Source organism: Silurus aristotelis (genome assembly GCF_946808225.1).
Source record: "Silurus aristotelis genome assembly, chromosome: 9".
NCBI lineage: Eukaryota > Metazoa > Chordata > Actinopteri > Siluriformes > Siluridae > Silurus > Silurus aristotelis.
Genome location: NC_139582.1, coordinates 27,979,483 through 28,003,016, shown reverse-complemented (window position 1 = coordinate 28,003,016; position 23,534 = coordinate 27,979,483). Strand labels below are relative to the sequence as shown.

General features: G+C 45.9%; 3 protein-coding genes and 1 long non-coding RNA gene across 12 annotated transcripts; 3 read left to right on the top strand and 1 right to left on the bottom strand.

Annotated features, from left to right (window-relative positions):
* Window positions 1-2: 2 nt before the first annotated feature.
* Window positions 3-13,274, bottom strand: rrbp1b (ribosome binding protein 1b). 9 transcript variants are annotated; one of them, XM_083551481.1, is made up of 27 exons: window positions 13,141-13,274; window positions 8,989-9,633; window positions 8,164-8,760; window positions 7,777-7,925; window positions 7,504-7,626; window positions 7,113-7,265; window positions 6,856-6,974; window positions 6,400-6,553; window positions 5,996-6,134; window positions 5,661-5,850; window positions 5,201-5,273; window positions 4,883-4,999; window positions 4,469-4,585; window positions 4,349-4,383; window positions 4,171-4,258; window positions 3,894-3,986; window positions 3,713-3,805; window positions 3,514-3,606; window positions 3,331-3,420; window positions 3,132-3,224; window positions 2,972-3,043; window positions 2,777-2,869; window positions 2,606-2,689; window positions 2,439-2,504; window positions 1,402-1,482; window positions 1,154-1,309; window positions 3-501 (listed from the first exon to the last, which is right to left on the bottom strand). In XM_083551481.1, the coding sequence occupies exons 2-27, from the start codon at window positions 9,596-9,598 to the stop codon at window positions 466-468; spliced, it is 3,714 nt and encodes a 1,237-aa protein (XP_083407607.1). In that variant the 5' UTR covers window positions 9,599-9,633; window positions 13,141-13,274; the 3' UTR covers window positions 3-465. The 9 variants fall into 9 exon arrangements, with proteins under 9 accessions (XP_083407607.1, XP_083407601.1, XP_083407599.1 ...); XM_083551475.1 differs by having other exon boundaries at window positions 1,103-1,309; window positions 8,164-9,633; XM_083551473.1 differs by having other exon boundaries at window positions 8,164-9,633.
* A 454-nt stretch (window positions 13,275-13,728) lies between these two features.
* On the top strand, window positions 13,729-14,871 carry LOC310731541. The gene is made up of 2 exons (XR_014535251.1): window positions 13,729-13,919; window positions 14,083-14,871. It is a non-coding gene; the product is annotated as an uncharacterized lncRNA (long non-coding RNA).
* Window positions 14,872-18,677: 3,806 nt separating this feature from the next.
* On the top strand, window positions 18,678-19,522 carry pet117 (PET117 cytochrome c oxidase chaperone; the record flags this gene model as incomplete). Its single annotated transcript, XM_083550768.1, has 2 exons — window positions 18,678-18,956; window positions 19,364-19,522. Exons 1-2 carry the CDS (start codon window positions 18,861-18,863, stop codon window positions 19,520-19,522), a joined length of 255 nt encoding a protein of 84 aa, XP_083406894.1. The 5' UTR covers window positions 18,678-18,860.
* Window positions 19,523-19,833: 311 nt separating this feature from the next.
* On the top strand, window positions 19,834-23,506 carry kat14 (lysine acetyltransferase 14; the record flags this gene model as incomplete). Its single annotated transcript, XM_083550767.1, has 10 exons — window positions 19,834-20,092; window positions 20,200-20,321; window positions 20,460-20,581; window positions 20,932-21,113; window positions 21,188-21,565; window positions 21,646-22,148; window positions 22,240-22,373; window positions 22,582-22,757; window positions 22,838-23,028; window positions 23,119-23,506. The coding sequence occupies 10 exons, from the start codon at window positions 19,834-19,836 to the stop codon at window positions 23,290-23,292; spliced, it is 2,241 nt and encodes a 746-aa protein (XP_083406893.1). The 3' UTR covers window positions 23,293-23,506.
* Between the last annotated feature and the right edge of the window lie 28 nt (window positions 23,507-23,534).

The window sequence follows — 23,534 nt, the reverse complement described above, 5'->3', positions numbered from 1 at the left end:
AATAAATCTCTTAAACCTTTATTTCATTTTTAAATCACATTTGGTCAGCACCCGACTAACAAGTAGTGTGAGGGCTGGATTGCATCTCTGTAACGTGAAATGTTCCTTCCCTTCACTTCCACGTGAAGGACAGTCTTTTTTTTTTGCACGTAATTGCACAGGAGCGTGCGTCTGACGCACATGCACTTTGCCCTTTTCTTCGTAACACTGACAGTCGGAGGAATGTGAACAGTCTTGGACGTGAACAAAAACCAAAAAAAGAACTAACAAGAAAAAAAAAAAAATACAGACAAAAGAATTCTACTAAAAATATTAATCAGTCGTTAAACTTGTGTTTGGACCCCCGTATGTCACTCCCCTCCCTTTGCGCTCCTCTTAACACAGTACACGAACGATTACAGAAAGAAGAAAGAAAAAAAAAGTAAGGCGTTTTTGGTGGTTTGGCTCCTCCTTCCAGCAGAGACGTTAGACTGAAGTTCCTTCCTTCATCTCTTCTCCTTCCTGAAGACACACAGAGAGAAAAAATATCAATTACATGGAAACTTCTACATCATTAATAAGGTAAGGTGGAGAAATGGCCGTCAATAAAAGGGAAAATGATGTGCGTGCAAATGTGTGTGGCCATAAAACGGCTCTAAAAATACAGCCTGAGAAACCTGTTATATCACAGAACGGCGGCTGCACCTTTATTTATGCTGCTATACAATCAAAAGGTCACCAAGCAATTAGAAGGGATGAACCTTCTGCTCCTCAATAAGGCCCAAGTTTAGAATCCAGCACTCAGCCCTGTGCTCATGGTCCTTGTATAGAGCTTTTAACAATGAACATAGTGCCAAAGAAGCTTTATAGAGATAAAGAGGTTATACAGCAGTAATGTAGAAGTTCAGTGTATATCCTTAATGAGCGACTACGGCAAGGAAAGACTCCTGGAGCGAGACAAATATGGGGGAGTCCCTGGAATTCTATTTGGCAACAATGAATAAAAAAAAAAAAAAAAACTAGACTTGTGCTTCCTGTATTCCTGAGAAAAATTCCAAAGTAAATAAATGAAACAAATCTAGATGCATGAAATCAGACATGTGATCAACAGCAGATTAGTTACCAATGAAAGGCAGTCTAACAGACTCAGAGGTCACTGGGAAGAGAACAGCACCTGCTGCTGCACTTTCTCCTGTAGCTCCTCCTGCAGGTTTCTCACCACCTCCTTCTCTTTGGTCAACTCCTTCTGAGCGCTGTTTAGTTTCTGCTGAAGCGTCGCCGACGTCTCGGTGAGCTCCTGCGCCAGCTTCACCTCTTTCTCAAGCCTCTCCTGTTAACCACACACACACACACACACAGATTGAGACTGCAATGTTCTTCTGCTGGCTGTTGTGAATAATTATAACGTGGTACTGCGGGAACCTTGAGCTCGCTGGTGGCTCCTTGTCCTGCTGACTTCAGCTTTGCTACCTGATCCTCCAGGTCGCTCACACAATTCTGGGCCTGCAAGATTGTCACACACGTATACACACACTTCAGTATAAAAATACTGTATCTGTAATCCCAAGAGAACCCTCTGCAGAGTCGAAAACAATTTCTCCGCCTGCTCCAGCTGTGCCTGCACCTGGTACCAGAGGTCAAAGAGGTCAAGTTTCACAATGTCAAGGAAAAAGGAGCAGTGCAGCACAGACCCAGGGATCTAAGTGAAGAGGTTAGATGTTTATTTAGACACAAGGAAACCCACGGGAAAGTCACAGAGCCAGAACACCTTCAGCATCCGAAATCCAACACAACATGCGCTCAGGTTAGACACGTGCCGACGTCACGATGTTTTACGACGTGAATAACACGGATTGTCTCTTCACCGTGGTTAGTGGGTGCGATATTTGAGACAGCAAGTTAACATTTTGTCAGGAAAAAGGGGCGAGAGTAAGAATTTGGGCGAGTTTGACGAGCGGCGACTTGTGACGTCTAGACGACTGGGTCAGAGCGTCTCAAAAACTGCAGCTCGTTTGGGCTGATCCCAGTCTGCAATGCTCAGCATCTATTAAAAGTGCTTCAAAGAAGAAACAGTTTTGAACCGGCGACAGGGTCGTGGGCGGAGCTTCATGCTGTTGATGCTCGACGGGGACCGTTTTAACAGCAAAGGGGGTCCAACACAATATTAGACAGGTAGTCATAATGTTACGCCTGATCGTGTATAATACAATACTGGTACGGTCCTGGGGGGCGTGGCTTACAGGTGAAAAAACAAACCTAGAACACCCATCTTTGTTTTTTTTTTTTTTTAGAACGGTTTCCTTTAGTTTTTGGTTTAACTGATCATCGGCACGTGCCTGTTCCCAGAGTTCTCCTCCAGCGTAAGCCCCGGATGACACTTCAAGTAAACGCAGGCAATAACTAGCATTCTCTCGGTCACACAACACACGCTGCTGAGCAGCCTCATTCCCCAGCCTGACCTGGCTGAGCTGCGTGTCCCCGTTGCTCTGCGCATGCTCGCTCTTTTCCTGCAGGTGCTGTCTGACCTGTAACGCACAGCAATCACGTAAACACTCAGGCCCCGCCTCACGCACAGCTCTCTTCGAAGCTGTACCGAGATCGGTGCGGCAGCGTATTGTGTACGTACCGCCGCGAGCTCGGCGCGCTGTTTCCGAGAGTCCGATTGCGCCGCCTCCAGCTGACTCTGAGTGGCTGTTAACAACGTCTTCAACTGCGAGACAGCAAAAAATACATAAATGAAAAAAGTTTTATCAAGCGCAAACGAGTTGTCGAGTGCGAATGTCGTGTTGAGCGTCACCTGCTCCATCTCCTCAGTACAGCTCTGGCTGAAGCTGATAGACTCCAGCTGTTTCTCCAGCTGCGCTTCTAGCAGCATCACCTGCCCTTTTAGCTGTGAAGGAAAGGAGAATGCCGTCAAGAGTCGCTGCCAGGCTTCGATTCTGTCTTACTTCTTAAAAATTGAAAATAAACACAAACGTTGACTGAAATCCACCTGCTCTGTGCTCTGGTCATCTGTTTTAAGTGCTTCTACACGCTCCTCCAACTCTTTCACCTGAAGCAGAGCCTGGAACACACACACACACACACAGATTGAAACAAAAAAGCTCAGGACATGGATTATTTCACGCGTGTGAGAGCGTACGCGTGTTTACCGCCTGCCGCTGTTCCTCGACTCCAGAGATCTTGGATTTCCACGCGACCTCTCCATCCTGCACGCTGTGCTGCAGGTCCTTCAGAATGCCCTCCTACACATACACGCCCAAACAAAATGAGTACTGGTTTCCCAATCACAGCCGGCGAGCGACTGGCCGTTACGCGAAGAGGAAATGATTGGGCAAGCGTGCATCGTACCGTTTCACTGAGTATGACTCTGTAGTGCTCACATTGCGCATGCAGCGCCGCCTGACTCTCCTGAGCTTCCTTTAACTGCTGTAGAGCTTCCTGTACGGGACACCAGCACACACACACACACAATGTAAACAAGGCCAGGTAGTGTATTATTAAATGGGAGGAGGAAGGGGGGGGGTTATTTACTGTTAGTGCTGGATCTTTTTCTTCAGACGTTTCCTGTTGACTGTGTGAGAGCGTCTCCTGTGCTTTGAGCGTGAACGCCTCCAACCAATTACTCTACGCACAAAAACACACATTTAGCTCCAGATGTTTCTCCACCTCCGGGTATTTGAACAGTTTGCCATTACAGTGTCTGACTGTTTTAAAGAAGGGTTTCCTTTACCTGTTCGGTTTCTATGGCGACGTGAGGGAAAAGGGTTCGGAGAGCGTTCTTGGTGTCCACCTGAAGAGCGTCGAGCTTCTGTTGGACCTCGCTCTGCACGCGCATTCACGCAACAACGTTATAATGTGCATTCATGAGCGCTGATGTGATCAAAAAAGCAAGTGTGTGTGTGTGTACACACCTGAGTGTTAACTGCTTGGTGCAGTCTCTCATCACTCAGTCGCTCAGCTGCAGCCAGAGCCTCGGCGGCAGCGGTGTTCTTCTCCTGAAGATCCTACACACACACACACACACACACACACACACACACACACACACACACACACACACACACACACACACACACACACACACACACACACACACACACAGGAATATGACACAAACCCGACTCGCTCTATAATTACATAAAGAAAAGGATTTCGATTCTTCTGTCCTGCTTCTACACACGCACGGACCTTGCTCTCTGCCTTCGTCTGCTCCACCTGTCCCCTCAGCTGCTGCAGCTCCTCCTCCAGAGTGATCAAACGGGCGTCCTTCTCCAAGCTGAAAAACAGGATCGTGTTTTAATAAGATAAACAAAGGAATCCCTTGGCTGCAGTGTGCGCAAACAGGACACGCGTCCTCGTTTCTTACTTCTCAAACGGCTGCTCCGCTTCTGCCGTCTCGGCCTGTGAATGCAAGAACCGCGTGAGTGAGATCGGCAGTCGCACACACTAATATACGCGTGAGAAGAATGGGCGCGAGTGTTCTTACCGCCTCCTTCTGCTGCTCGACCACTTCTCTGAGCTGCTTCAGCTCCTCCTCCAGTGCCGAGACTTGGCTCTCTCGCTCTGCGAGGCTGCCCTGCAGCTGCAGCACCGAGCTGTCCACCTGAAACACAGGAAGCAAGTCAAAGTTCAGTGCAAAGGTTGACGCGTTCTCACCGAATCGCTCATAAATTGAACATGCTGACTGTCCCGGTTATGAAACATCTGGAATCACCAAATCAAAATCTCGTTCTGACTGTTGGTGTGCGTGTGTGTGTGTGTGTGTGTGTGTGTGTGTGTGTGTGTGTGTGTCCTAGTCAGTGAGTAGAATGTACAGAAAATGAAAAAAGATGCTAATGATTATATTAATAATGAACTTGTGGTTCATTAAAAACATGGGCGTATCTAATAAAAATCGGACCGTAGATTTTTGCTGCTCCATCTGTTCCCTCAGATGTTTCAACTCGTCCTCCAGCGCCGACACCGTGCTCTCTCGCTGGCTAAGACGGCCCTGTAGCTGCTGCGCTGAGCTCTCGGTCTGACAAAAACAAAACACAGATAGGATATGATGCAGACAGGAACGAGGTACATGTCTATACAGAGCTAAAATGACATCATAATAACATAAAACTGTGCAACATGATGAAGACGAGACTCCCAGGGTAATAACTTTCTCTAACTCTAAGCAGGCAGTGTAAACTCGGATATTTTTCTGAAAGTGCTTAAAGTCCCAAGTTACCTCCGAGGCACTTGCTTTCATCTTCTCCAGCTGTTGCTCAAGAGACGCCACCAAATCCTCCTTTTCCTTTACACTAAGAAAAAAGAAAAAAAAAAAAAAAACACAGAAGCAATGAAAGCATGTCGCAACAATAATAGGGGAAGAAAAATAAAATAAATACATTTAAAAAAAATGACCAGTTCTCTGCTATGCAAGTTTGTTTCCCATAATCACAGGTTTACATCATAGTTATCGTTTCCTTAGTAACGACATTTATTGCTTTTTGGCTGTAATGTTTTTTTAATGATTATTAAAACTTGAAAACATACACAATAATGCCAGAGGTATTTATCTATATTATATATAAGAAAAAAAATGGACCCCAAGGTATTTACTGAACCATGAATACTGTTACACCCCTATAATATTTATTTATTTATAAATCTGATATTCTGTGCATCTCAAATCTATTAACCCGTACCTGTCCTTCAGCTGCTCCAGTTCCCCAGAGTTCACCTGTGGTGCAGCGGACTGCAGCGGGGCCTGCGCTTCCACGAGGACTTGCTCCTGTGCGTCCTGCTGAACCTGAGCCAGCTGAGATTTGAGATCCTCCACCTCTGCACATCTGGCCTTGAGGTCCACCTCCGTGGTGCGCACACGCTCCTGCAGCTCTGAATACATGCGCACACGGAATTGATTCTTAGACCGATGTGGTATCCGTATGTGCTCGGTACTTTTTTTTTTTTTTTTTTTTTTTAGATTTCATCAAGTTATATGATAATGCACTAAACTGAAGAGATGTAGAAGATCACTGACCATTGAGCTGGCTGCCTTCCTGTTGTGCTTGCTGCAGCTGGGCCTGCAGGGTGGCGCTGTTGTTCTGCGCCTGACACAACTCGGCCTTGACCTTCTCCAGCGTCTGCTGCAACGTCTGCTCGGCCTCCGCGCGTCCGGTCTGTAAACACGCGTTTATATTCAGCATGCGCATTTAATAGCAAGTTCAACTAGAAAAGAAAAGCTCTCGTGTTCTCTCTTCTGTAACCCGGCCAAGTTTAATGCATTTTTCTGGAGAGTTCAGAACAGCTTATATGCATTAATTCAGATATTTTGCCTTCGGGGGTTTAAAAAAAATAAAAAATAAAAAATCTCAAACAATCTTGAGAAGTTCCCTTAAGAGAAAAAAGAAAAGAAAAAAAAAAACTAAACGGTCATTCACGTACCTTGACCTGGGCCAGCTGCTCTTCGGTGGCGGCCATTTTGGACTCCAGCGTTTTCCTGCGCTCCTCCTCGGCACGTTGCGAGTCCGTGCGGTCGCTCAGCTCGCGGCTCAGACGCGCGACGTCCTGTTGCAGCTTCTCCAGCTCGGCGTTTTGCCTATTTTGTGGGTAGAACGAAGAGAAAACTGTATAAATCGCAGAGAAAGGAAAAAACCGAGCGCCGTTTTAACCGACTGGAACGAAGCAACCATTGGACTCGAGTAGGGTCTATTCTGTCAAGTTTTTTCATTCTTCATGCTGCTGGAGCGTTCCGCAGCCTGAAATCTCTACATGTGACAACAGGAAGGTTTTGGCTGAGGTTTTGATCTATGAGCTTTACTCAAATCCGATCAAATCAAAACAGTGACAAGGTTTCAATGGTTGGCTGCCAGTATGTGTTTTGTGTGTGTGCATATGTACATGCTCTCTGCGCGGCTGGAGGCTTGGTTCAGAGCGTCTCTGAGGATGGTGTTTTCTTGCTGCAGGCGAGCCAGCTGCGCAGCAGGGCCGTTCTCCAGCCGATCCTGCAGGCTCTGGATCTACAACAGGCACAAAACACGTTCATTTAAAAAAAACATCTAATGAAACGCCACGTTGCGCAGTTTCGAAAGAAACACTGGGCAAATCCTTTGAAATGTCTTAATATTCAACTCGGAGGATGTGGTCTGAACTCGGACCTTGCTGTTGAGCTTCTGCGTCTGTTGCGTGTGCTCGTCGTAGGAAGCTTTCATGCGAGCGTGCAGCGCGGCGATCTCCTGCTCGCGAGCGCTCAGCTCCGAGCTCATGCGGGTTTCCACCGAGGCCATCTTGCTCTTCTCGCCGCTCAGCTCCTGCAAAACACAACACGCAAAGCGGACGGAATGAAGGCGCAGAATGCAAGACGACGCAATTAAAAGATCAGAGAGTGAAAAAAGGTGTGCCGGTATGATGTCAAATTATTGCCGGCGTTCGTTCGATTACGCACGACGACCGGCTTTGTGATCGCAAGGTGTGACCAATTCCTCTGCAGGCTTGTCATAGCGTGGCGTGATTACAAACGCTTATTATATTATATAGAGAAAGAAAAACCTTTGTGAGCTCGCGGATGCGCGTCTTAGACGCGGCGCCGTTCTCCTGCTCAGCAGACAGCAGCTTGTCTTTCTCCTCCAGCTGCTTCTTCAGAGCTGCTAGCGGGTCGCCTTTTTGAGATGCCTGGAGGAGCAGAAAGAACAAACGTACATGTAGAACAGGTTAAAAGAGGTTTATCATCCCTGCTGGTGAAATCAAGGAGTAAAGAAGCAGTGACAGGAGGAATCTGAAACGATACAGACAGAGAAGCAGGGTGTGGAAGAGTCAACCTACCAGCTGCCAGGTGTCCGCTCCTGCCTTGTCGCTGATGATCTCCAAAAGCTTCTGCGTCTCCGAGTCGCTGAAACTGGAGCTGCTCAGGGTGGAGACCAGAGTTTTAAACGGCAACAGCAGGGGCACATCTGCACCATCCGCGGCAGCTGCTGGACGCAAACAAAGCAAACGTTAAATATATTCCTATGGCAGCCAATTTAAATTCCTGCACTTGAACTTGAGTAGGGTGCCTCCGGAGGGCTAATTTAAGCACATACCGCAATTACAGAAACTGCTATTAAATAACAAAAAGTACAGGTATGCGTTATGCAATCAAGAACTGGTACCTACAGGTTTGCATTCATTGTTCAGCCTCATTAGTGCAGAATGCTAATCGGCAGCACGTACCTGGCTCTGCCTTCTTTTTTGACTTCTTCTTGGAAGAGGCTTCAGGTCTGGGCGGCTCGGCTTTCGATGGGATAATCGTCACCGGGGCAACTTCTGCCACGACAGCAACAGCTGGCTGTTTCGCGCCCTTGGGAGTCGGCTCCTTTGCGATTTTAACACTCGCAGGCTTAGGACCCGAGTCTTTGGAAGCCTTTGCGGCTGATTCTTTTACCACAGGTTCCTTGCCTGCCTTAGCAGCTGGTTCCTTAGGTGCAGGCTCCTTGGGGGCTTTGGTGGCCGATTCCTTAGCAGCGGGTGCTTTAGAAACTTTACCACCCTGCTGCTTGGCGACAGGCTCCTGGGTACCTTTGGCACTCGGTTCCTTGGCAGCCTTGGTGACTTGCTCTTTAGTGACCGTTTCCTTCACCACCTTTGCGGCTGGTTCCTTTGCAACTTTAGGAGCTGCTTCCTTGGCACCCTTTAGAGTTGCTTCCTTAGCAGCAGGTTCCTTGGCACCCTTAGGAGCTGCTTCCTTAGCAACAGGTTCCTTGGCACCCTTAGGAGCTGCATCCTTAGCAACAGGTTCCTTGGCACCCTTAGGAGCTGCATCCTTAGGAGCTGCTTCCTTGGCACCCTTAGGAGCTGCTTCCTTGGCACCCTTAGGAGCTGCTTCCTTGGCACCCTTAGGAGCTGCTTCCTTGGCACCCTTAGGAGCTGCTTCCTTGGCAACAGTTTCCTTGGCACCCTTAGAAGCTGCTTCCTTGGCACCCTTAGAAGTTGTTTCCTTGGCAACAGACTCCTTGACAACCTTAGGAGATGCTTCCTTAGCAGCTGGTTCCTTGGCACCTTTTGCAGCTGGTTCCTTGGCGATTTTGCCAGCTGAGTCTTTAGGGGTGGAATCCTTGGAGTTCTTATTGGCCACCTCTTTGGTGATGATCTCTGAAGCAATTTCAACTGGTTTAGCAGGGGCTGGCTCTACTTTCGCTACCTTCTTCTTCTTCTTGTCTTTTGGGGAAGGTGCAGGTGGGGCTGCTGCTACATAAGGCTTCGTCACCACTACCTGAACCTCAGCTTTGGGCTCTGGGATCACTGGGGTAACCGGTACAGAAACGGAAGCGGGTACATCAGCAACCTCCGATGCAGATTCAGCTTCTGCATCGCTAGTTTCCGATGCAGGTTCATGGCTAGAGTCGTGCTGCCCCTCCTGTTCAGGAAGCTTTCCGTTCGGCTTCTCGTCCTTCTTCTTGGCTTTGCTTTTCTTCTCCGCTGCCTTCTTCTTCTTATCCACACGCTGGGGCTGAGCTTTGGCCAGTTCGCGGCGCTGCTTAGCCAAGGCTTCTTCGTAAGAGGTCTCCTTCATGGAGAGAGTGGACACCAAGGCGATTCCGATCGCCGAAACCACCATGAAGCCACCGAAAACCATGATGCCGAGGGTCTGAGGGTCGTACACGTCCATCTTTGCTTGGTCCTGTTCCACCGATGATCCTGTTTCTGCAACACAGAGTAGTACGAGCGCTGTTTATTTACATTTCGAATAAACAAAATGGACATTCGATCGTGAGAATATTCACACCGTGAACTACATCAAAAAACAGTTGTGGAAAATCTTTATTTTAAGTGCAAGCAAGAACTTCATTCTACCCACACACAAAAAAAAAATGTTTACTTAACTTGTCCTTGTATGTGCTGGAAAACTATGGTGCTATCTACTCAGGTAAAGAAGCCAAGGTCCAGAAAACCAGACAGTCTAGCCTCCTTCCATTACTCCTACCGGTCTCAAAGGCCTTTTCATCAAAACATGGCAACCGCCCAAGTCTCGACCACCGGAGACAAGGTTATGCAATGCTGTCCAAAGAGCGTGCCGCTCTGATCTCCACTCAGCTTCAAATGGTTCTCCAGTTTCCATGCAATCAGTGTGGAGTAGCAGTAGCACACAATATGGACACACACACACCCCCCACAGCAAGCTGGAATTCCTATGAATATCTTCAGGCCTGAGCAGGAACCCACAGGGACTGCACCTACATATATATTCATTCTCTCTCTCTCTCTCTCTCTCTCTCTCTCTCTCTCTCTCTCTCTCTCTCTCTCTCTCTCTCTCTCTCAGACACACACAGTCACTCACACTACAGGCTGAGATTCCTTCAAAATGCTGAGTGGACACTTGAACGAGAACTCCCTGATAGAAAAGCAAAGATCTAACAGCACAGTTCATATTTCAGACCTTCAAAAGGCACTAAATCACAGAGCATCATCACAAATGCACCACAAAACCGAACTCCAGCAAAAACTGCTGCCTTTAACGATTATTGCCAAATGAGGAGGAAAAGTTTATCTTTACTTCCTTGAGGGGGAAAATCAATTACAAAAGACAGTCTCAAGGCACGAGTGTGTGATTACAGCTCGCTTTCTTAATCGCCCGTTCTGGGTTTTTTTTTTTTTTTTTTTTTTTTTGCCATGATAGGGTTCGGCCTCGGAACGCTAACAGGTTCCACATGCTCGGCTTTGAACAGGGCGGATACGAAGCTGGAAAATCATAAATAAATAGAAATGGTTGTAAATGTTTATTTTGGTATTAGGCTAACCTGTACGCGCCGCTAAATGGCTGCGTTCCAGTGGCAGACGAATAAAACGGGAATGAACCTTCAGGCTTACGACGTCGAGCTCGCGGGTTTATCGGAACGCGTGTCAAAGCTGAACGGGAAACATTTTCCTTTTGGAAATGAAACCTGTTCCTCTTCGAGTTCAGCAGGTTCAGGGGAGAGAAAGAGGTTAAATATGGGGCAATTTCCATTCGTTTTTATACGCTCGCCTATTTTCAGAGACGGTGCGTGCTCGGATTAACTGCTGGCATGGTGCGGTGAACATTGTGGAGATGACAACTGTCTCATTTCAGCCCCCTAAAATAGTCAAGTTATGCCCGACTGGCTGCACTAGCGGGTTTACCCAATCCCAGTATACAGAGCATAGAGGCTACAATTATCGCAGGAAGTCACCTGGTCTGGTTTCTGTTCGGACATAATGGATGGTTGGGTCACGATTTGGCACGGTATTAAATCCACAGACCAACGGATCAAGCTGGTGGTGGCAGTCCAACGATATGAGGAATGTTCTCTAAACAAACTACGAGCCATTTCATCAATCAGAGCATTTTTGGGCAAAGCAAAAAGATATGAGCTTCATGGATCACTTGAAGTAAAGACAATAAAATAATCAGCCAGTTGTGAAAAACTACCCCCAATGGCCTTATATTTTCCTCCACAACCTTACAATTTTATTCGCCCAAAGGCAAAGGAACAACAGAACATCAGATTAGCGTTGGCCTGCTTTAACGCAGCACCGAACCGTTTACTTCCTCCTGTCACGATTCCACTCCAAGAACATGAGTTGGTATCAGTGTGCTTAAGGGGTGTGGGAAGAAGCAGAAGGAGCAGAAGCGTGTCCTACTCGGACGCTTCAGTAACAGAATCACAACCCGTATTCGTTTACTTAACACCTCTGCTGAAATCGGAGTCGTGTTACAGACGGCGCTTTGAAACAGACGCTTCCTTCTCGCTGGATTACTGAACACCAAGTGATCCTGAAATCCAACATGATCAGTCACCGTCGATGAGTTGCATCGTCCTTGTCAGATCAACGTCGAGAAAGACGGGAACTCGCTGGCATTTCACAAACACCGAATGAAGTCACCAAGAGGACGAATGAATGAACGATGAATTGGTTCCATTCGAGCTTCCTGAACTTCATTCCAGGGCGAACGGTTCGAATTCGTCCAGGAGGGAAGACCTTTTCGTCCTTCGCAGTGATTGATAATAATAATAATAATAATAATAATAATAATAATAATTATAAACCATATTATACAAGATCATCATCCCTGAAGTGCAACCACACACTTTTTATTATTTAAATAAATAAATAAATAAATAAATAAATAAATAAATAAATAAATAAATAAATAAAATCCTCCCCTATTAAATGCAATATATTGACAAGTGATTTATTTTTTTTTTTAATAAATATATTTTGGGGAATTTATTTGTAAACACACAGACAGGACACGTTCAACACTCAGATGTCAGTTTCAGTATTCGTTTTTTTTTTTTTTTATGTATATATATTTCTTTTTTTTTTTTATACGAGGTGTATCTTGACGACCCTTGTTAAACAACAAGCTTTTGGAAATGTGAAAAGGAAAATAGATGCATGGATTCGATGATTGATGAATGAATGAATGAATGTTCCTGTCATCATCATCATCATCATCATCATTATGATCATTATCCTGGGCTGAGTTAAAGACTGGCAAAGATTAAGGGGATGGAAAACAAAAGACAATGAAAATTATAATCTTTTTAAAATTGATCTGGAATCAAATCCCAGCTGTGAAATGTGGATCAGCCTGTGCTCTTGTGTGACTTCTTTCCAAAAGCAGCAGCTTCAATGACCTGCCTGATGAAAGGGGGCACAGTTTCCACTTCTACATAATGAAACGTGTCCAAATGGATGAGAGAAACCTTCTGAACAATCTCCTGAAGGCCTGGGGTTTGGAAATGAAACCTGAAATTTATACCAAAATGAAAAATATATATATATAATGTGTAAATCTAAACACTATGTAGAGTGAAGAAGAATGATGATGATGATGATGATGAAGAGACTCAGCGTTCGGAATTACTTTCTTTTCTTTTTTCCCCCACGAGTACTAAAAGTGCAGAAAACACACTTTTAACGAGTTTCTTTTAGTGATTTTCTTTCAGTAAGTGTGTAAGGAAGTGGAGAGAATGAAGTTGTTGGTTAAGGAAAAAAAAAAACTGAAGAGTCAGAAAGATTCCCAGAAGAACAGCACTAAGTTTCGAAACATTCCCAAAGAAGACGAATGAAAAATGAGGGAAGGTTCAGCTCGGGTCGAGATTGTATTAAAAGAAGAAAACGCCATATTTATCGACCATTGTCTTTTAAAAGGCAGAAGAAAATATAAGGAGAAAGTGAACTCACCCGACAGCCGAAGTTTTTTCACTGACTCGGAACAGCCGCTGAGTCTGGAGTCGTGGCACTTTCTGTGAGTTGGCAAAGCGCCCGAGTGGGCGGACAGGACACGAGGAGAAGGAGCTCTCTGAGATCTGATTGGCTCGAACGCGCGTCAATCAAAGCTCGCTAAACGAATTGGGTTACGGCAAGTCTGCGCGAGGCGAAAAGGGGGAGGAGGAGGAGAGAGAGGGAGGGATGAGGAAGGGGGCGGGGCGTCATTCAGCTCAATGAATAGTGATGGAATGTCTGGGAAAAGTCTGCAGGAGAAGAATAGGAATCTAATATAATATATTTCAAAATATAATATGAAATATGAATTCGTGTGGGATTTATTACATTTGTGGGGTTTCATCAAATGGAAAGCAAGTGTGTAAAGGGTTGATTTGAGCTATAAAAAAAGGGTGGGGGGGGTGCCAGTAAAAACGAGCTCGAGCAACTAAGGGCTCGTCATCACTTTAGGGGTCAGGGTCGATGGCCCCTCCTCCGTTTGGACACATACATACACACACACACACACACACACACACACACACCTTCCTGATAACGTTACTAAAGCAGATTCCTGTGTCTAGACCTAAAACTACAAAAAACTTTCAAAAGTGCTTTTGCAAAAAAATACAAAAGATTAAAAAATCCCTACCAGGCATCCCTATCCAGGTCTGCCATATTTACTGAAATCCCATAATGCCAGTGGTGCAGCAAACGCAAAAGAAAGTTCAAACCGAAGCAGTTTTCATCATGTGATCGTTATTATAAAATCCACTTCCAACATCCTCCACCCTCATCAAGTTTGCTGACGACACTGTTGTGGTGGGGCCTGATCTCCAACAACGACGATACAGCCTACCTACGGGAAATTAAAAACCTGGAGAGACGGTGCCAGGAGAACAATCTTCTCCTGAAAGTCAGCAAGACTAAGAAGTTGATAGTGGACTTTAGCACGAAGCAGGAGCGGTCATACCAACCGCTAAACATCAACGGGACCCCCAGTGGACAGAGTGGACAGTTTCTGGTAACTACTTGTTCACATCACACAGGACCTGTCTTGTTCTTGTCACACCAACACCCTGGTGAAGAAGGCCCAGCAGCGTCTGTAGCATCTGAGACGCTTAAGGGACTATAAACTACCTTCTCTGGTGCTAAGGTCCTTTTACACCTGCACCATTGAGAGCGTCCTGACGGGTAGCATCACTTCCTGGTTAGGGAACAGCACCATGCAGGACAGGCGAGCCCTCCAGAGGGTGGTGCGGTCAGCTGAACGTACCATCCGTACCGAGCTCCCTGACCTGCAGGACGTCAACAGCCCGTGGTGCCGGACCAGGGCCAGGAAGATTGTAAAGGACCTCGGCCATCCCAACAATGGACTCTTTTCTTTGTTGCGTTCAGGGAAACGATTCCGCTCCTTGAAAGCAAACACAGAGAGAATGAGGAGGAGCTTCTTCCCGCAGGCCATTCGGAGTTTAAACCAGGAAACACCCAGGATCTAGTACTGGACGTCTCTTTCCATCTTCACTCATTTCTGCACCACTTCCTGCAATATTATGACACTTTACTCTAGACTTGAACAGCACAGTGTCGCTTTATACCACAAAATACTGCACATGGACACTTTAAGGACAATTGCTAAATGTCTTTCATTTGTACTGTCAATATCTGCCATACTCCCTAATGTACATACATATATTTTCATATATTTTATACTTTTTATTGATCTAAATTCTATTCCTTTTTTAAGCTGAAATGTTGTCGTACAAGGCATTTCACTGCACGTCGTCCTCGGTATGTATGTGTACGTGACAAATCAGATCTGATTAGATCAGATTTGATTATTACACCTCTGGGCACTTTTCAGTGTAAGGATTCTGATAGGTGGCCTGCTGTTTGCCGTCGGACCGCTCAAAGTTTATAGGTCACGAGGGGTACGTCCCTTCCCGAACGTCAGAAAGTAAATACACTTCGTTCGGGTTAATCATTGAGCTCCGTTTTAGGAGCGAGAGTGAAGGAGGTGGCGAGTTCTGGTCAAGTCAATACGAGAAGGTGAATGAACAAATGAGAATGATTGAGTGAGGATTTATTAAGAAGGGAGCTGAAGGGAGGACCTGGTCCAATGTGATTTTTCTGGCTAATTGTGGAAGCAGTTCACAAATGCAATTGACTCATTTGTTTTTGAGAGAAAGAGACGAGAGAACTCAAGACGGACCAGGGTTCAGGATTGAGCCGAGGCCGCTGGGAGGTGGCATCGTTACCCTGACACCACTGTGCCACTCAAATCCCTAATCACTCCACCATATTTATTCCACCAGTCAAAACACGTACAGGATTTAGAAATAAGTGTATTAGAGGGACAGTGCATTTGGGACGTTTTGGAGACAAGGTGAGGGAGGCGAGATTGAGATGGTTTGGACATGTTCAGAGGAGGGACATAGGGTATATCATTAGGAGAATGCTAAGGATGGAGACACCAGGAAGGAAGAAAAGAGGAAGACCGGGGAGGAGGTTTATGGATGTGGTGAAGGAAGACATGCAGGTAGTTGGGTTGAAAGAGGCAAATGTAGAGGACAGAGGGGTACGGAGACGGATGATCCGCTGTGGCGCCCCCTAATGGGAGATGCCGAAAGAAAACATGTACAGGAACATCTGTACAACGACTCTGTGACTCCATTCAATTCAATTCATTTTTATTTGTAAAAGAAAGGCAACTTTACTCAGATAAAGTGGTTATAAGGTAGTATAAAAAGGTCTAAGTTTATCGCCTATGAGTTTGTTCCTTATAATTGTTTATCCCTGATAACAAAGTTTGTGTGAATGTGTGAAATTAAATGTCTGAGGAAAAAGTGATTTAATGTAACCGTGAGTTACTGAAAAAACGAGTGAACGGGTCTCTCTGGGTGACTGGATGATGCAGTTGCTGAGGGAATATGTGATGAGTGAAATGAAATGCAAGCGAATGACTGAATGAATGAATGAAATAATGAATGAAATGAATGTAAATGAATTGTAATTAATAATAATGAATGAAATAAAAGAATGAAAAAACGAGTGCACTGGTCTGTCTGGGCGACTGGATGAGGCAGTTGCTGAGGGAATATATGATGAGTGAATGTTGATCTGTGAAATGCAAGCGACTGACTGAATGAATGAAAATGGGGAGTTATTGAGAAACATTAAAGATGGAATAAGACTGAATAAAGTAAAAGAGTGAAGATGGGCGTGACAGAGTTTTGTGTTTAGCGGGTCAATGGATGAATAAATAAGTGGATGAATGAATGAATGATTGAATAAACACTCATGATTTTGTCTTTCAGTCTATGTTGGAGTTGTTGAATGTAAATTTGGGCAAGTAATTGCATTTTAGTCATACACACACACACATACACACACACACACACAACCTGGAGGTGATTTTGTAGGGATCAAACGATTCCAGCCACTGAAGGTCCTTGAATGCTCCTGTAAAAAGTACTGTGTGGGATATACCCGTGTGTGACCCGTCTCATGCTGTTCTATTGGTTTTTGAGATAATCAATGAAAACGGAAGCACGTGTTAGGCAACGTGTTCAATGTACACTTCAGAAAATCTCTGTCCGTCTCTCTCTTTCTATCCATCCATCTCTCTCCCTCGTTTTTTTCAGATAAGCATGATAGATCTCCTCAGAAGTACTCTCCCAGAAACTGCTTCCACCTCATAAAGTGTCTCCCCACACACATACACCCCCCCACACACACACCCAAAACAAACACACATGCTCACACACCTCTGATTTGTGTGGAGCTTTATGGCCGAAACAACAAAGAAAAACTTGAAGGATGAAAATCTTTCACATACGACGTTCCTATTTGCTCAGCTCTGGCGCTTCAGACGCTCACTGCTTGTTCACATTTCTCACAATATTGACACTCAAACACCATCCCAGCTCCTGCTGGGAGGCACTCGGGTCACCCCGCGGCCTGAACTGCGTATTACACACTCAGCTCGAATTTCACTGTTGTTTTTTTTTTGTTTATTTTCAGACATTCGATTTAACAGCAAGTGGCAGAGTAAAGGTGGCCATATTGTTTTTACCTGTTCAAGCTGAATAGCAGCAGGAAGGAGTGGTCGTATTTGGTTACAGCCTCAAATGAAATCAAAATGTATTCCAACAGGTCTAATCTTTAGTATTTACTCTGAGATACAAATGGATAGGTGTTGGAACTGCTGTAAATGAGAGAGAGTAAAAAAAAAAACAGGGACCTCTTTTCTTTGGTAGATCTTGGAGGATCTACAAAAAGAGGAGCAACAACAGGGTTGAACGTACGATGCCGAGAAATCCGAAAGTAAGACCTTGAGCGATTGATAACAGAAAAACCTCGCACTCGTAGGAGGACAACACGACCTCCATAATCTACCCAAGACTGCGTGAGCTCGAAACTGTACGAGAAGTACGAACCGAAGTGATATTAGGATGCAGATGTAAGAATAGAACACAGATTTCCAATTTCCAACTTTTAAGTAAAATTCCAACATCACGTTCCCTCAAATTTCACATGAGAACTATATAATACTATACATTTTATACAACCACTAATCCTGATTGGCATAGGCTCTTCATTCATTCATTCATTCATTCATTTATTCATTCATCCATTTGCTCATCTATGGTCGTCATTCCGAGTTTCGATCAACGTCCTGCTGACCAGTCTCCCAGCAGAGCCTTTCATCATCGCTGATCTGAATCATCAGAGGTCAACCCATAGACCCTGACCTTTCATCAGTGCATAGAAAAGAATAGTTTCAACAGTTCCTGGGTGCATTCCATTCATCTTTTGAAGCAAATGTTTGCAAATGGCAGAAATAATTAGCTAACTAGGACTTGGTAGGATCTTGGTACATTCTTCCAAGGAAAGCATATGAAAGATAGCAGCAGCAGCATCATCTCTATTATTCGATTACCACACTTAGATGTTTCCTTCTGGAACTGTGTTCGTTTTTTTGGGATATTTTTTCATGTCAAATTACACAATAAAACCCTGTATAAGAACAACGATTATTTTCGCCCAACATATACCGGAAAAGTGACCAATGTTACATACATATCTCTTATTAGCAGATACTGGTTTATTGATAGCTGTGTTTTTTTAATTTAAAAAGAAATATGAAAAGAAATAAGACTAGTTAACCACTGTGGTCTACTAGGGTTTTTTTTTTAGAATTGCATAGAATGTGTATTATGTAGAATTCTGAGAAGAATTAAAAAAACATAAGCATAATAAATAGTGTAGAATCTGTATTGTATGGAATTCTTAGAATAATAAATATTTTTAGACTTTATAAATATTTTAGGACTTTTCTATTCAACAATGTCAATAGCCTATCGCATTACACCCAATTATTATTAAAAAGAATAATTATTTAAAAATATATATATAATTTCCCACATGTATCCTCGTGTGTATCTTCCAGACCTGCAGGGGCACTATGCGTCTCCTCCTACAAAAAACATAGCACGAACAAATCCGAGGCTCTCTTCCAAATAGAAACTCATTCCCGTCGTAGGCACACTGCGCTCTGTATTGAACAAAGCGGAAATTAGGGCACTACTTGTCGGAAAAGCGGGCATTTGGAAGGCGTCTTGGTCGTCGCGGTGCCAGAGCGAGTCGAGGGTGCTAAGCCAGCTGCAGTGTCCCTGTCCCGTAATGTCCTTTTCGCGATGTCTACGGCTTCTAAAGTAGTTCTCGGGTTATCCGTAGTACTGACTGTGGGCACCGTGGCTGGAGTGCACTTCAAGCAGAATTGGGAGAGACAGGTATGAGCACTGCATAGGGGTTAAGCAGCGCTAACAAGCGGCTAGCTGTGTTAATATTATTAGCTTGCTGGCTAACATAAAGGGGAATGACCTTTAGAAAATTAACTAAAATATAACACTGAAAACTGCCCGTGTGAACAATAAATTAATATATATAAATAAATACAAATTTCTCATTGGGGCATTAATTTAACCGTTAGTGTAAAGGGGGTGGGGGAAAAAAAATTCCATAGTCACGTGATGTGCACAAGCCACACCCATGCACCACCTGTCCAGCAAGGTGACCATCACTGAGCATGATCTTAGGGTTTGATTGATTGATCAATTGTTAGAATAAGTGACATAAGACCTGTGGCAAGGAAATAAAAAATAAGCGAGTTCCCTGTCATTGTTGTTCTCTTGAACAGAGGCTGCGAGAGGGGGTGCTGCGAGATCTGGAGCGTGTGGAGAGGAAGCGTGAGAACCAGCGAGCCCTCGAGGAGCAGATCCGCTTGACACAAGACTTTGTGGCACGCAGAGAGCAGCAGGACGCTGCCGAGACGCCCAGTGGCGCTCAGGGTTCCTGAATTACCTGATCAGGACAGGTAAATAGGAAAGCACTTACACTAAGGCCTGAGGAGGAGATGATTTGGGACATAGTCATGGCCAGGGGTGGAGCTGGTTCTGGAGATGGTCCTGGCTATGCAGATGGACCTGATCCAGCTTCTCCTATAAGCCTAAAACCATCCTGATTAACCATCAGGATGAAATGCACCAAGTTGTCTCCACCTTCGTGTGTTTGATTCTTAAAGCAGAACAGAAGCAGAACGATCTTGAACTCATCATATTTGAGCTTGCTTGTTGTTGTTTTTTTTCCTTTTTTTCCCAAAGTGGAAAAATGGATGGACTGGAGAAGCGTGGCCTGATGGGACCGGACGAGGAGGCTATGTGCACATCAGCCTCTGACGGCCTGGAGGAGGGAGAGGTCGAGGGCGAGACTCTGCTCATCGTGGAATCGGAGGACCAGGCGTCCGTGGACCTCTCGCACGACCAGAGTGGCGACTCGCTGACCAGCGACCCAGGCGAGGACACCGAGGGGACCTGGAACGAGGACACGGCCTTCTACTGCGAAAAGTGCCGCAAGTGGATCCCCGCCGGTGAGACGTCCTCGTAGTTTACTGAAGATTTGCAGTCGGTCGTGTGATGGTTCTTTTTTTTTTGTGATGAGTCTCTCTTCCCTTCTCTTGTCATTCCTTGGTCTCAGCTCAGCTTCATGGAGAGCAGCCCAGCTACCTGAAAGGAGACAACTTTTTCAAATTCGTCTGCTCAGACTGTTCTGATGAAGGCAAGGAGAGCTTTGAAAGGATGCGCCTCACATGGCAGCAGGTATTTTCTACAATATTGTCCTGTAACTGCCTTACAAACCTTGTAGGATATTATCTAGGCTTCTTGGGACGCACTTGGATTTGGTGCTCCAGGATCATTCGACAATTAACACGTCACAAGTATGGCTTCTGTGTGTAGGTGGTGATGCTCGCTATGTATAACCTGTCTTTGGAGGGGACGGGCCGGCAAGGCTACTTCCGCTGGAAGGAGGATATCTGCGCTTTCATCAGCCGACACTGGATGTTTCTACTTGGCAGCAGGTCAGCGAGAGATAAAACAAACACAATGTGTTTACACTGTTAGGATAAAGGTATTGAGGCGGCCGACTTTTCCAGCCAAACTGTTACTACAAGCTTGGAGACGCACAATTGTGTAGGATGCTTCACTTGCACTGGGAGGTCCAATCCTGTTTCACCATAGCAATGTCCCGGGTTGCAAAGCCAGCTCCATGGTTTTCAAGATCCTGAGTGGTCTGCTTTAGAATGCTGACCTCAACCCTAGTGAACACCTTCGAGAAGAATTGGAACGCTGACTGCACCTCAGGCCTCCTCACCTCACCTACATCAGTACCTCACTTGTGTTCATGTACAATTTTGCTTCTTTTGGATAGGAAGAAGACATCCACATGGTGGAGCACAGTTGCAGGTTGTTTGTCAGTTGGCAGCCCGACATTCTTCCGGTCGGGAGCGCAGGAGTTCGGCGAGCCTGGCTGGTGGAAGCTGGTCCAAAACCGACCTCCGACCCTCAGACCAGAGGGCGACAAGGTGTCCAGTTCATCCCTCAAGACCAAAGGTAAAACTTCTTTCGCACCTCGTAAGTCAAGTGTTGTTAAGTATCGATTCGAATTATGTTTTATTTTATTTCAGCCATTTCGAAGCCACCACCAGACCCCACTATTACAGTTGAGGGGCTCCGGAAGCGCGGAGGACGCAGCGCAGTGGAGAGCGCAATGCGGCTGAAAGAGAAGCGCTCGCGCACGCAGGAGGCCAAGGAGATCCGGCGTGCTCAGAGAGAGGCTGCCTCGTCAGTGCCGATCAGGCCCACCGGACGCTCTTTCACACTGGAGAGAGGCGAGGTGGTGGACTTCGCCTCCCTCAGCTCGTCGGACCGAACATCGCCGTCACCATCACCCTCGCCCGATTTCTCTGCTCCTGGTACCCCCGCCTCACACTCCGCAACACCCAGTCTGCTTTCGGAAGCAGACCTTGTACCAGACGTCATGCCCCCTCAGGCCCTCTTTCACGGTGAGCATAAACGGTAGACGAATTAGCCTTCTTTTAAGTAGTCTGAATTCTAACATTTTTATATCGTACTCCGCCCCTAGATGACGAAGAGCTGGATGCCGACAGCGCGATCGACCCGGGAATCGAGTACCCGCCCCCACCGCGGGGCACAACAGGCGTGATTTTTGCACGCAAAAAGCAAGAGCTCATCAAGCAGGAGCCGGAAAGCGATGACGACGCAGAGGACGCCAGAGACGAAGGCAGGAAAGAGAAAAGCGAGCGCAGGAGGGACAAATGCGAAGTGGGACCTTTGCCCGCCCGGTACGCACCCCTCAGTTTATACGAGGAGCGTATGCTGCTGCGCAGGCTGGAGTCATGTCCCCAAGCGCTGGCTGTAACACCGCAGGCCAATCGGCTGCGACGCAAACTCTTGGTGAGGCAGGCTAAGCGCGAGCGAGGGCTCCCCCTGCTGGACGTCGACCAGGCGGTCAGCGCCACTCTCACTCTGGTCGGTGGTGTGTACGGAGCTCAGGTGTCCACGGTCCATGAGATGGGCAAGTACAGGATGAACAGCCAGGATCTGCGCATCCTCGACCGCTTTCAGGTGACGCATCGCTTTGTGTAACTCGACACAAACTACGATCCTCGACCAGTCATCTAGTGGATGTGCCATTGATTTTCATTCACTTTGACAGGTTCCGTCATCCGGCAGAAAGGGTTTTTACCAGTCCAACGTCTCCTTCTGGCACAGATTAATGGGTTCCGATGCCTGCATGGACCAAGAAATAAAGAGCCCCTACACATCTAGAACTCTGAAACCTTACATAAGGTATGTAATAATCCTAGGCATGAGTTAAAATATCTTTATAAAAATCTGAGATTCTCCTGAGAATCATCAGTCTCAGTCGTGTCTAACACATTTTCAGTCTTTCCACGGAAACGGATGGTACCCAGTAGGCGTAGTTTATAGATGGTTATGCAAGTATAACAGGGTCGATTAAGTATAGAGGTGTTGATACTCGTGTGGGTGCCTGCAGGAGAGACTACGAGACAAGGCCGCCGAAGATGAGCCTTCTAGCCGAGATTCGCGCTCACCCACACAGGAACGACCCGTCCTGGGTTCCAGAGCCCGAATCGCCCATAGACTACTGCTACGTCCGACCGAACCACATCCCCTCCGTCAACTCCATGTGTCACGATATGTTCTGGCCCGGTAAGCCTTCCTATTAATTTCTTTTATAACATTCACACGAGGTTGTATTTGGTAGCGTGAATAAGTATAATATTTTGAAGGAGTGGACCTTTCCGAGTGCCTGCAGTACCCGGACTTCAGCGTCGTCGTGCTCTATAAGAAAGTGGTCATCGGCTTCGGCTTTATGGTCCCGGACGTCAAGTATAACGAAGCCTACATTTCCTTTTTGTTGGTGCATCCTGAGTGGAGGAGGGCCGGGATCGCCACCTTCATGATTTACCATCTCATTCAGGTGAAGTAAATACGAATAAAAAAAAATTAATACGTTTGAAAAACACCATGCTTCCATTTACTCAAAACAATGTCCCCTCTTTGTGGGTAGACGTGCATGGGGAAGGACGTCACGCTTCATGTTTCCGCCAGCAACCCGGCCATGCTGCTCTACCAGAAGTTTGGTTTTAAAGCGGAGGAATACATACTGGATTTCTACGATAAATATTACCCGGTGGACAGTAAAGAGTGCCGTCACGCGTTCTTCCTGCGGCTGAGACGTTAAACTGCACTTGACTGTGTGTGTATATGTATATAGGTACATACATACACAATCAAGGTTCAGGTAGACAAAAGATTGTAGAAGTGTGTAAAAGTGTACATGTTCAAATGTATTCACAGCCACAAGTTTTCCACAGTTAGAAATGTATATATATTTTTGGGGGCACAAAATAAATTCCTGCTGATGGCAGGGAATTTTCCATCACAGACCAATCAGACATGGATCTCTTCTGGTTTATTTTCTTC